This window comes from Primulina tabacum, chromosome 1 (genome assembly GCF_025594145.1).
Source record: "Primulina tabacum isolate GXHZ01 chromosome 1, ASM2559414v2, whole genome shotgun sequence".
Taxonomy (NCBI): domain Eukaryota; kingdom Viridiplantae; phylum Streptophyta; class Magnoliopsida; order Lamiales; family Gesneriaceae; genus Primulina; species Primulina tabacum.
The window spans coordinates 7148614-7160753 of NC_134550.1; the positions used below are offsets into that span (position 1 = coordinate 7148614).

At 33.8% G+C, this 12140-nt stretch overlaps 2 protein-coding genes across 2 annotated transcripts; one reads left to right on the forward strand and one right to left on the reverse strand.

The window, feature by feature from the left end:
• Window positions 1–2368: 2368 nt before the first annotated feature.
• On the reverse strand, window positions 2369–4663 carry LOC142538401 (ribulose bisphosphate carboxylase/oxygenase activase 2, chloroplastic-like). Its single transcript, XM_075643727.1, has 7 exons — window positions 4501–4663; window positions 4028–4314; window positions 3851–3956; window positions 3601–3686; window positions 3033–3505; window positions 2644–2942; window positions 2369–2557 (listed from the first exon to the last, which is right to left on the reverse strand). The coding sequence occupies exons 1-6, from the start codon at window positions 4543–4545 to the stop codon at window positions 2656–2658; spliced, it is 1284 nt and encodes a 427-aa protein (XP_075499842.1). The 5' UTR covers window positions 4546–4663; the 3' UTR covers window positions 2369–2557; window positions 2644–2655.
• Window positions 4664–10181: 5518 nt separating this feature from the next.
• On the forward strand, window positions 10182–11071 carry LOC142517333 (LOB domain-containing protein 33-like). Its single transcript, XM_075619914.1, has 2 exons — window positions 10182–10507; window positions 10592–11071. The coding sequence occupies exons 1-2, from the start codon at window positions 10229–10231 to the stop codon at window positions 10961–10963; spliced, it is 651 nt and encodes a 216-aa protein (XP_075476029.1). The 5' UTR covers window positions 10182–10228; the 3' UTR covers window positions 10964–11071.
• Window positions 11072–12140: the final 1069 nt, after the last annotated feature.

A 12140-nucleotide genomic window follows, 5' to 3' on the forward strand; every position in this document is an offset into this window, starting at 1 on the left:
CAGAAATATATTTTGAGGTGGTTTGGTTCCATTGAAGAAATCGGTTGGATGTATTTCCTCGGGTGTTATTTTTTTAATCGCATCAAATTATTTTCTTCACTCTTTTATTTGTATGTTTAAGTGGTTATGCAATTTAATAGTTTCGTAGATAAACATTAAATATTTTCTGGGCCCTTCTCAAAATGGGCTTGAAACTACTCTTAGGCCCACCTTAGGTCCAGTTAGGCGGCCCATTACATTTATGTTTTTTCTTAAAAATTCTTGTATGTTTGCATATCTATACTTATTATATATATATATACATACATACATATATATATATATATATATATATATATATATAAAGGTTGATACGGTCCGAATTATGTGACATCAATTAATTGTTATGAAAAAATGACAAAAAAGAAAAGAAGATTAATTAGAATAGATATGAAGGATCACTTGAAGATAAATCAATGACTTAGCACACGTTGATTGATTTGTATAATTTAGCAACACAACAATAATATAACAAACACGTACGACCGAAACACATCAATATGACGGGTATTTACTTAGACCCGAGCGAGTTTATAGGACCAACCCAACTCAACTCAACCCGACCTGGCGATTTAGTATGTCATATGTGAACATTTACAAATTCAAAAGAGTGGAATGTGCATTGAAGAACTACAACCATTGACATTAATAGTACAAAATGGGGAGAAAGAGGTTGAGTTCAAGCTATCCGAACAATTGATGTAATGACTCATGTTGTTTTATATTAACACTATCAACATTAATATTATATTCACATGTTGAAATATGGATCCTTGAATACAAAATCGTGATACAATCATGAGAGTAATAAATTCTGGAGTTGACTTCAAGCAGTTCGTTAATTATTACTCATAAAAGGGGCGGAACTATGTATATTTTCCTGTAGAAAATTTTAAAAATTCGATAGAAGTATTAATGTCAGTTCATTAGAGACAATTTAGTTTAGTGGATCGGTTAATTGCTATTTCATAATTAATTTTTCTATGAACTCTATTTATTCTTTGATTTCTGTTACATAATTACTCTTTAAATATCGTTTCTAAACTAGGAGGAAGAGTATGTCTCTTGCGAGACTGTCTCACGAAACTTTATCTGTGAGACGGATCAATCCTACCGATATTCACAATAAAAAGTAATATTCTTATCATAAAAAGTAGTACATTTTCATGGAAGTATAGTTTTAAAAGGACACTAGACCTGTATCTTTTATGTTTTTAAAATTTAAAACGGAGGATTAAACGAGAATTAAATTTTTTTATAGAATAGTTTTCCAAACATCTTTTTAATTATTTTTAGCTATAAAATCAATTTTTTAAATAGCTGTTCCAATAACTTTTCAACTTTTAAAACATTTTTACATAGAATAGTTGTTCAAACATATAATTATTCCTTTTAAAATATTTTATAAAAAATTCGTGAAAAACACTTCTATAAATACATTTTTAATATGATATATTTCACCTTTTTAAAATTTTGATTATTTTTTTCCACAGGTACATGACAATACATACGTGGCTGTTACATCGATGTCATATCAACTCCAAAATTGCAATGTCCTAAATAAAAAAGCGCATTACAAATCGCAAACTATCGAATAAAATCATTAGACCCTCAAATTTGACTCGAACCTATACCTGAATATATTTGATTTAGACTCAAATTCCATAATTTTGAATAATATTTAAACTAATTAAAAAAAAAAAAAAGTAGGACGCAGCTGAATCTTGAGCATGGCTCACACCCAAAGACGCTCAGAGCCAAGGGGCGGGTGGGTGCGACGCCTGCCTCAACAGAACACCCCCTAATTGATTAACAATAGGTATTTTATTAAATATTATAAGTATTTTGCTCCCCCTTCAATTTGGTCTACTCTCCTCCCTACCCGCGCCCCGCAACACCACAATTGCTCAAAATTGCTACGAAGTTTATTTTAAACTTATTTAAAAATTAAAGAATAATAAATAAATAAAAGTAAAAATTAAAAATACAATATAGATTTTAGGACCAGTTACCCCAGTTAATATATAAGAACATATTTTGTTATGAATAATATAATGTTTTAAGTGTGTTTGCAACAGGCTTGTTATTTTCGAATATATATTTAAAAGCAACAATGATATCATCGGATTTTGTTGCAGAGCGTGACAACTTACATGGCCAAAACATAAAACATACAATCAGAGACTGGATGATCATTATTTTTGGTTATTTTCCCTAAAAATAACGTCTTTTTCTTAAAAAAAACCAATTATTAATCTAAGCAGTAAGAGGCACAAGAAGTCAAAGGATTCAAAAATGAAAATCTTTGAAGCAAAAAAGAAAATATATAAAAAAATGATTTAACAGAATAAATTTATGAACAAAGGCTGAAGTGTATGATATCATCACACAATTACAGGATAACAATCCAAGTGAAACCACAAGCACCAAAATTAACTAGTTGCGTTATGGTGATCAGTTTCTACAAACTTTAGGCACAGGAACATTCACTCACTTTGCTGCATATTTATATTATAATCTGAAATAAAATAAACAAAATAAAATTAAATGTTTCATCTTATAATATTTATGAAATTAAGGTGGATTTAATCAATTAATTCGTACATGGAAAGCTGATCACTTGAAGAAAGCTCCACTGTCAATGGCATCCTTGTTAGCATCTCCAAGGGCAGCATCTTTCAAGTATGTTTCAGCCAATTGCACCCTCTTCACATTCTCCTGCTCCTTCACAAGCATGTATCCATACTCCATCAGCTTCTCTAGTGTCATCTCCGGCTGCTCGAATTTCGGCGGTCCTTCCCTCGAGTTAACTAGTTTCCGTCCCACCAGATCGACTCCGACATTTGAAACCCACTTCCTCACTTCGTCGTCATACACTCTTGCCCTCAAAGCGCCAAAGAAATCTGCAGTTTATCTAATATTTTAGTTTCAAATAAATAAATATGTATATTGGTTTTGAACAAGATTGAAGGATATGAAGTTAGCTAGCACACCGATGGATTGGCCTGGGAAGGTGTCGACTAGGGTTACGATGGCTTCCAACGGGACGTTGTCGGTACGGAAAATGCCGGTGCAAACGCCTATACGGTCTTCACGTGTGGGAGCCCAGTAGAACTTCTCCATACGCCCGTCACGGATGAGGGGAGCATACAATGTGGAGAAGTCGTTACCCGTGCAGATGATAGGCACACGGGGGTTCTCTTCTTTGTTGTACATGCCGGGGAGCTGCACGTTGGTGGGGTTATCGGCGATGTTCATGAGCGTGGCGTTCACCATCTGGTTGTTGACGGTGTACTGAGTCGTCCCGCCCATACGCCCCGCGCCGGCGTCCAGATCGTTGATGAAGAGGCAGCACATCTTTCCCTTCCTGATGAAGTCGGCTGCTTCACGGTATCGTTGCCTGATCAGCTTCGCGGGCTCTCCGGCGTTCCCGCTTTCGAGCTCTCCGGCACTCATCATGATAGGGCTGTTCATACACGTATTGGTCAGGTTGATTTTCTTATCATTTTTATCAGATATTGAGATCATAAACCAACCAACAACAATTTATATGCAACATACTTGATTCCCATCTTGGCGAAGACAAGCTCGCATTGGAATGATTTTCCTTGCCCTTTGCCTCCCCAAACACCCAAAATAAGAGGAACCTGTGGAACATTAACAACCTCGAATCAAGTATCATTCTTTGAATAAGCATACATAAAAGGGTACTTTTTAACTTTCTATCTTTATCGAAGAACAATCTTATAAAAATGATGTATTTTAACTAATAAAAACCTTATATAATAAGATGACTTGCATATGAGATCACCTTGATGTTAGGCAATGTCATGAAGTTCTTGGTGATGTGAACCACAACCTTGTCCATGAAAGACGGAGAAATGTAATATCCCGACTCTATGTTGTCAAAGTTATATCTAGTAGTAACGATTAACATTGTTAATATTTGTCATGCTAAATTTCACTAATATATGAAACAAAGTATTACGTTTTAAGTCCCTGGCTGAGGTACTCGTACGAGCTAAGGACGGCGTCGTGTGTTCCCATTCCGGAAGGAGCTTGAAAGAGAGCATCAACCATACCCTTTCCTCTAGTAATATCTTGTTGATCATCGGAAATATCTTCACCAAGTCCCTTCCATCTGTCCTCCGCCACGATCTTGAAACTCGAACGTGAACTCTTTGGGACGAATGCCAAATTCACCTTCTTTAAGCTACTTCCAAAGAAGGATGAGCTGGAGACTGCAGCTCCAGCCCCAGATCCATTCAAATTCACCTGCAATATTCAACTTGATCTTAATGTAATTGATCAATTGATTGTAAAGTCGAGAAAATGCTGGAATTTTGTTTAGATTAGTTTCCATTTTGATTCAAAACTTGGACTTTAACAAAAGCCCATGTCACATTATATCTATACAGGATACAAACTAAACCCCCATAAAACACGAAAAAATTCGAATACCGGCGCCCGGTTAACGGATCCAATGGTCGAGACTGCGGCAACCATTGCTGCAAGTGATCGAAGTGTATAAGATTGTGGAGTATGTATTCGAATTCAAGAGCAGTGAGAGCCACTCTGAAGAGATAAGGGAAGTCGTGTGGGATAACTTATAGTATGGGGAAACTTTAAATTGTGGACACAAATTAAAATCTTGAGGATTAGGCATTGTTTTCCTATTGGCCATACAATGGAGATGGCCCACATTCCACGTGGCAATCAAATGCAAGGAAATTTTTTTCCCTTTTTTTAAAAAGAATAATCTTCATAGATTCATAAGTTTTTGAAAATTTGAGGTTATTATTTTTGGTCTACTCTTATCCAATTAAAATTTGGTAATTTCACTTGTCACATTGTTTTCTTGGCATTACAACGAGACATTGTAGGCTTTATCCTTTTTCTCTATGACATAGAATCTTGAAAACCATCGTTTTGTCCTCCTATTATAGAATGTGTCCTTACTCCTCCATGGCCCGGATTACGCCTAAATTACAGAAATTTCAATACGATATGAAAATATGAAATATAATTATATCTATACCAACAATATTCACAGTATATCTATACTACTATTTTACAACTATTAAATAAACATCATCTCTGCTCTTAAAAACACAATGAATTTTCTGTTATTTTTAAGGAATAAGTACTATTTAGAGAAAATTAATGTTTCATCCTATAAGTTTACATTTTTTTACTTTTGATCCTGTAAATCTTCTAAGTTTAATTTTAATCCAATAAGTTGTATTTGATTTTTGTAGGACAGAATGTTTGCCGTTTTACCAAAATTTGTATGTACAGTTTGATCGATGTTCTAGCAAGAGAAATCATTGCACCCCCGACAATCTCATCCCAATAAATATACTCCTAATGACAATCTATGAGAATCGAACCCGTGACCTTGACTCTTATATCAATTGTATATATGTATTTTTCGTTTTACCCAAAGTTATATATAGTGATAACAATGCAATTCAAATCGATCGTTCTCCTATAAAATGTAATTATTGCACTCTAACACTTTTATTTTCTTTATTTTTTTCACGGGGAACTAGCGTGTCTTGGACACGTTAGTAATATAATGTATCATATAAACAAAATTTTGTGTCACTTGAAATTTTAGTCCAATAAGTTGATATTTGTTTTTTCATCTAATAGCTGACTAATTAACCTACAACTTGTTCACGAGCAAACGAACCGAATATTGTAATACTTGAGTTTAGTTCATTTAACTTAATGAGCCTCATCAAACGAGCTTTAACAAGCTTTTATCGAAATTCGAATAGCTCATGTGCAACTTGATTCATTTACATCCCTAGTTTAAGATTCTTCCTCGACTTGCACATTATTTGTTCTTATCTTACTATTTATAAATGATATACATTCACATTACACTAGAGCACCCTTGGATGTCACACCCCGAGCTCGGTCCCGCGCCTGCGTGACTGCACAATGGGCTCCTATAGCAACTACTTCGTATTCGTCCTCGCTTTTACGAAAATGATTAACACAAGTTGCTATAGAAGTCCATTGTAAGCACATTATAAACTCATTTTAAATCTGTAATTTTTAAGATGTGGGACAAAGGTATCCCAATTACCCCTCCTTCAGAACGCGACGTCCTCATCGCGGCCTGACCACTCGATTCACCAGCACCGAGAATCTAGAGGTGGCTCCTACAAGTTCAAGAGGTGACTCCCGTCATGTAACACTTTGCCCAGCATGTTCAAGAGATGGCTCCATGCACGTAGCACTTTGCCCCGCAAAACACTTGTTTCCCGGTGTTCTTTGCTGGTGACCGGCTCTGATACCTTTCTGTCACTCCCCAAATTCGGGCCCGCGCCTGCGTGACTGCACAATGAGCCCATATAGCAATTACTTCGTATTCGTCCTCGCTTTTACGAAAATGATTAACTCAAGTTGCTATTGAAGTCCATTATAAGCACATTATAAACTCATTTTAAATCTTTAATTTTTAAGATGTGAGACAAGGGTATTACATTGATAGTGGATCTTGACTATTGGGATAACAACTAGTTGGATATGCCTCTTCCGGTATAGTTGACTGTAGCCGTTTTCATTTATAGATTGCTACAATGGGTATAATCGAATAAGGATGACATCCTGAAGATGCCAAGAAGATTGTGTTCTTTATCTAACACATCAGTGGTATAGTGGCGTAAATTTTTCTCACCAAAGAAAACCCGTAAGTTCAAATCCACGTTAAAATAAAAATAATCCATCACATTGTAATTAATAATAATAGTAACAACAACAACAATAATCCCACTTTAAAGTAGGGTTTTTCAGCATAAATAATCCAAATATTATACTCATATTAAGGGGAGAGTACTCCTTAAGATCAAATAAGCCCAAGTTCAATTACATTAAATTACTCGTGCATATATACTTAGATTATTGTTGTCAGTGTTTTTTTTATTTTATTTTATTTTTCATTTTGTTAAAATTTCTATGTATTTTGTATGAACTCGAGACAAAAATAATTGTATGTTTTATAAGCATAAGAGTGCAATCTGAAATGGGATACTCTAGCGATGAATCAGCTTGAACCAATTGATAAGAACATGTGTTCCAAAGCCCCAGTGGCGGATGCAAGTCGGGGCTGGCCTAGGCTGTAGGAATTCCTTTATATTTAGACAAGTTAACCAACACCCGCAATTTATTCCCAAATTGCTCGGTAAATTTTTTTTTAAATAAAATGATCAAAATACAATACAAATCTTACAATTTACCCCAAAATTTCCTTCCTCTATTTGTATGATTTCCGAATTTCGTTTGATAAATATTTATTGAATTTTTCGGTTCTTGTCGCTGAAGCTAGCTAATTTCATGGCTAATAATGTAGAAGTGTTTCCCTGTCCACACATTACATTGTTTTCTCAGATATTTTTCCCTTTAAAGAACCACACCACGGCTGGTGTAAGATCTTCCCTTTCCAAATGCACTCATGACAAAATAAAATAATATTCTCATGTGTAAAAATAAAGACAAGTTAGTTCTCACTCTTAGCTGAATAAGTTAGCAAGCCTAACATTAAAAAATATATTTAAAAATAGAAAATATTAATAAATAATAGTAATAATAATAATGGAACTGGACTGCTTCATCTTTATGTTGAAAAGTAGTAGAATGGCTCCTCCCCACCATTTTCTTTAGGGATTGACAAGACGGAAAGTTCGAATCTCATGTCAACAGAAATGGCATTTTGTCTCCAATTGTCTCTTTAATTTGCTATATCTAGAGACTCGAAGCACACAAATCAATCAACTGTTTTAACCACTTCAACATGTTTTCTTCAAATTTGTTCTCCTTGCCTTGATATATAAAATGTACCTAGATACATATATACACATGACACATGCAAACTACATATGTATTAAATCAAGTAGTCGCGGTTATCGCTGAAAGCCTACTGTGTCGAAAACGCTAATAATCATCTTTTTTTGGCTGATAATCTTCTTGCTTTTTGGGCTCCAACAGAGATGTTGGATACCATTTTTGGCTCAGTACTTGAGAAGAAAAATAGGACCATGCATATTATCAATCAAGAAAAATAGTGGGAAACAGCCAAGACAATGATGCAAGTACTTTGCATAAAGAATGAATAACAAATTCAGCAGTCATTTGATTTTTTATTTTACTTTTTTTAAAATATCTAACATCATGTGCTGCAAGTTCCAATATGTATATATATCTCCACGGACACTCCACGTTTATGATATAATTTCATTGATAAGATTTCAGTTGCAACGATACCACGATTTTAATGTACAATTAATAGTAAATCTTTGGATCAGACACTACGAGCACAATTGCGAAATCAGATATATATCTTTTTACTTAATCTAATAGTAAGAAATTATATCGAAAACTCAAATTTACACATACAAATTTCAAACAACTTTTTATACAAATCAGAGAGAGATAACACAAGTACTTGGAACTTTTAAAAAAAGACATTATGTTGAGCTAATTGAGTAGAATGGGTAAGCACAAAAGTAAATTCACTTTCATCACACCCAATTGGTACACTGAAGAATGAAATATCAACAGTGAAAAGGGCCAAATTATAATTATAATATGTAAAAGGCATTATGAAACTAAAATTATAATTATAATATGTAAAAGGCATTATGAAACTAAAATTATAATTATAATATGTAAAAGGCATTTTGAGTAGTCATTATTGAGAAATAAAGAGACAAGCACACTATTGTACTTTGGCTACTCACCTATTCCAAAAAAACATTAATATAGGCTACTTGCTAATCAGCATTATTCTCATTTTTGGAGCCACATATTCGAATGTTGATTGGACATGGAAATCTATATTATATTTATATACTATATTGTAATAATAATTAAGGAATTTTTCAATAATAATAAATTAAGGGTTTAGGAAAACAATTTTGGTTCTATGATTGTTATGAATCAAGAAAATAAAAAAATATTTTTATTGAATTAATGTCATATATTAGAAAATGACAAAAAAATTATATTTAAATACTTAATGTAATTAATTATGTAAAAAAATAAAAAAAATTCGTGTTTGAAGTTCATATTTTAATATGATTTCTAAACTTTTCACAAAATTAATTATTAATACCAAAAAATATTGTGCATGCATAAAATAAGTTGTTTTTAGTTTATTTTCCATCAAAGTGATGTTATACGTACATAACATTGCCGAGATGGAATATATCCACGTCCCGCCAATTGTTGTTGACATATCATGTGTTATACCAGCTCTTCTCCGAAAAAGGACTAGCTAGAATTGAAGTAAACAAAAAAATAAACAAACTTAGGATATAAAGACCAAGTTTTGACGACTTAGACGAGGTCAACTTACACGAAGGTTTGTGCAAAATTTCCCCCGAAATTACAAAGTTCTCAAATATATTATGCGTAACGCTATTGATTGTAAATTACTCCAATTGCGAACCACTTCCATATAATCTGCAAATTTTTCTCCCGGGCTCACAATGAAGTAACAGGTTGTTTGTGCGAGCTTTCCACTGGTGGAATTCTATGCAAAAAAAAAAAAAAAAAATAGTGAGAAAAGTCCCATTCCTTTCTTTCCTTTTCGATCAGCAGATATAATATGTGTACGATATTATATTACTACTATTTATTATTATAATAAAATGCCCAAAAATTCTTATAATTTTAACCTGATCAATTTTTTTATATAAAAAAAACTAGTATAAAAATTCATCCCCTTAAAATCTTAATTTTAACATTATTTTCAAATTTTTTTTACAGAAAATTACTCAACAGTTGTAATCTTATTATAAATAAAGCTATAAAATACGACTTTAATATGAAATTATATTTTCAATATCCTATTCTCTGAATGTTAATTTAATGATATATGTTTCCATTTATCGAGAAATAAGTGTTCTAAGGTGAACTATTAAGTAGACCACAAAGAAGGAAAGGTTACTCAATTTGTGAATGAAATTGCTGCCCACAAAGGAGACCTAAAAGAATTTCACTTTTGACATAAAGTAGGAATGTCCCTTGAACCTAATGAAAGGCACATCCAACTCTTTTTAGCACAATTATATAAATCTTAGATCCTAATTCCCCCATGCTTACACAAACATATAGACTTGTGACAAATCTAAGATCACCAAGAACATCAAAAAATATAGATAACTAAAAGGCAAAAATGACGGGACTCGGCTCATCGTGTGGCGCTTGCAAGTTCTTGAGAAGACGGTGCACCAGCGACTGCGTCTTCGCGCCATACTTCTGTTACGAGCAGGCAGCGACGCACTTCTCAGCTGTTCACAAGGTTTTTGGAGCAAGTAACGTCTCAAAGTTATTGTTGCATCTCCCGGTGCACAGTAGAAGTGATGCGGCCATTACCATATCTTACGAGGCACTTGCACGTATGCATGACCCGATTTACGGTTGTGTAGCGCATATATTTGCTCTAGAGCAACAGGTTAATTTCTTCTCTTAACGTAACTCTAGGAAAATCTTGTGTTCAACCCATTTCACTATAATGGTTGATGGAGTTATGGTGCAGGTGGCTAGCATAAAAGAGGAGATAGAAATGGTCGGAAATCAAATGGCTAATCTCGGATTCGACATGGCTAGAATCGCAGCACCTCATGAGACCGATCACCCGTACTTCGTTACACAGCCATCTATCGGGTGTGATTTCATAGACAACCGTGGTAGCCTACAGAGTTTGCCGATTTCGCACTGGGGGCATGAATCTATGAACCAAGTTTTCAGCAGCCATGCGGGGACGTTGCAAAAGCCTGGAACCGAGAATGAGAATTCTCAAGCATACTTAGATTCGAGTATCTTAGAAAGTCTTGTGGAAGAACTGAACCAAGATTACTATTTGCACCTCACCATGGCTGAAGAATTCAGTGCCATTAATGGAAGATGATCCAAGATGAAACTCACCTAGCTAATTTCACCAGTACTCTTCGTGTACTTCCTGATGTTGAGATCACTGCAAGAACTGCGATGGCATTAATTAGTTCAAACTTGTAGTAATTTCAATATCTAGGATAAATACTAGCAGAGTAAAAAAAATGGAAAAAATTATAAAATCGGTACTTAGCAGTTGGTTTAATTCTGACTTTGATATCCTTAGTTGATCAGATATTATTAATTAGTCCTTTTTCTGTTGAGGCTAATGTGTCATGCATGTTTTTGTTGTTACCATGACGTCGAATGTTGCTGTCATGTCTAGCACTCCGACAAGAAAAAAACTAAATTAAACGATTTTAATTTATCAACTAGATGGTTAAATCAATATTAGGCAACCATACATGAACAATTTGGATATTTTTCTCAAAGGAAATTTATATGATGATCATGTTCCATATGGTGTCTTGGATCCGAAAGTGAGATAATATATATCACATTTATAGTTTAATGTAGATCGAACGATTTGGTATTAATTCCTCAGTGTGTTCAAAGCCTAAGAAATCCCACTACTAAAGTATCTTCACATTGAACTCGAGAAAACAATTACCAAGTTAAGAGTTCAATAAACCAAATGTCTGCCAACATTGTGTTAAAATTTGAAAAGTATCCCATCTCAAAATATTCTGCTTGGCTTTGGCTGAGTCCGAGCTAGTCGAAATAAAGCATCCTTATCAAGCGATTGCAAGAGGATTGGATTTGGATGAAGAGATTTTAAACACTCGTCTTGACTGCATGCATTTTAAACATATCTAGTTATAATTTAAAAAAAAAAAACATTGTAATGACCATTAAAATATTTAATTATATTAATAGATAGTGGATTTTAATTTAATTAAGGTAAATTCATCAAATCAATCAAATAGATTTGAAATAATGGATATGTTATTATCAAGTATTTATCACTAGGTTAAAAACAATAGTTGTTAGTCAAGATATAATTTTATTTACTTATACAAACGGCAACACATAGTGCACCTACTTGAGTGCTAATGGATCGGAATGTTAGGGCCATAAGTCATAAGAGGTGCGTGTCAATCTGCTGGTGATACCTCATATCTCTTATATATAAGTCTTACCATTTTTCTTCTATTGGTCTGATCTTTAACAGAGACAATATTATCCGTTAAGAT

What these genes read in the sequence shown, in the direction of transcription:
- LOC142517333 (XM_075619914.1), top strand. Translation starts at nt 10,229, where the DNA reads ATGACGGGACTCGGCTCATCGTGTGGCGCTTGCAAGTTCTTGAGAAGA. An exon ending in TATTTGCTCTAGAGCAACAG is followed by an intron (nt 10,508 to 10,591) that starts GTTAATTTCTTC and finishes GTTATGGTGCAG; the next exon opens with GTGGCTAGCATAAAAGAGGA.
- LOC142538401 (XM_075643727.1), bottom strand. Translation starts at nt 4,545, where the DNA reads ATGGTTGCCGCAGTCTCGACCATTGGATCCGTTAACCGGGCGCCG. An exon ending in TTCGCCAAGATGGGAATCAA is followed by an intron (nt 3,506 to 3,600) that starts GTATGTTGCATA and finishes GTGTATGAACAG; the next exon opens with CCCTATCATGATGAGTGCCG. An exon ending in CTTCCCAGGCCAATCCATCG is followed by an intron (nt 2,943 to 3,032) that starts GTGTGCTAGCTA and finishes GATAAACTGCAG; the next exon opens with ATTTCTTTGGCGCTTTGAGG.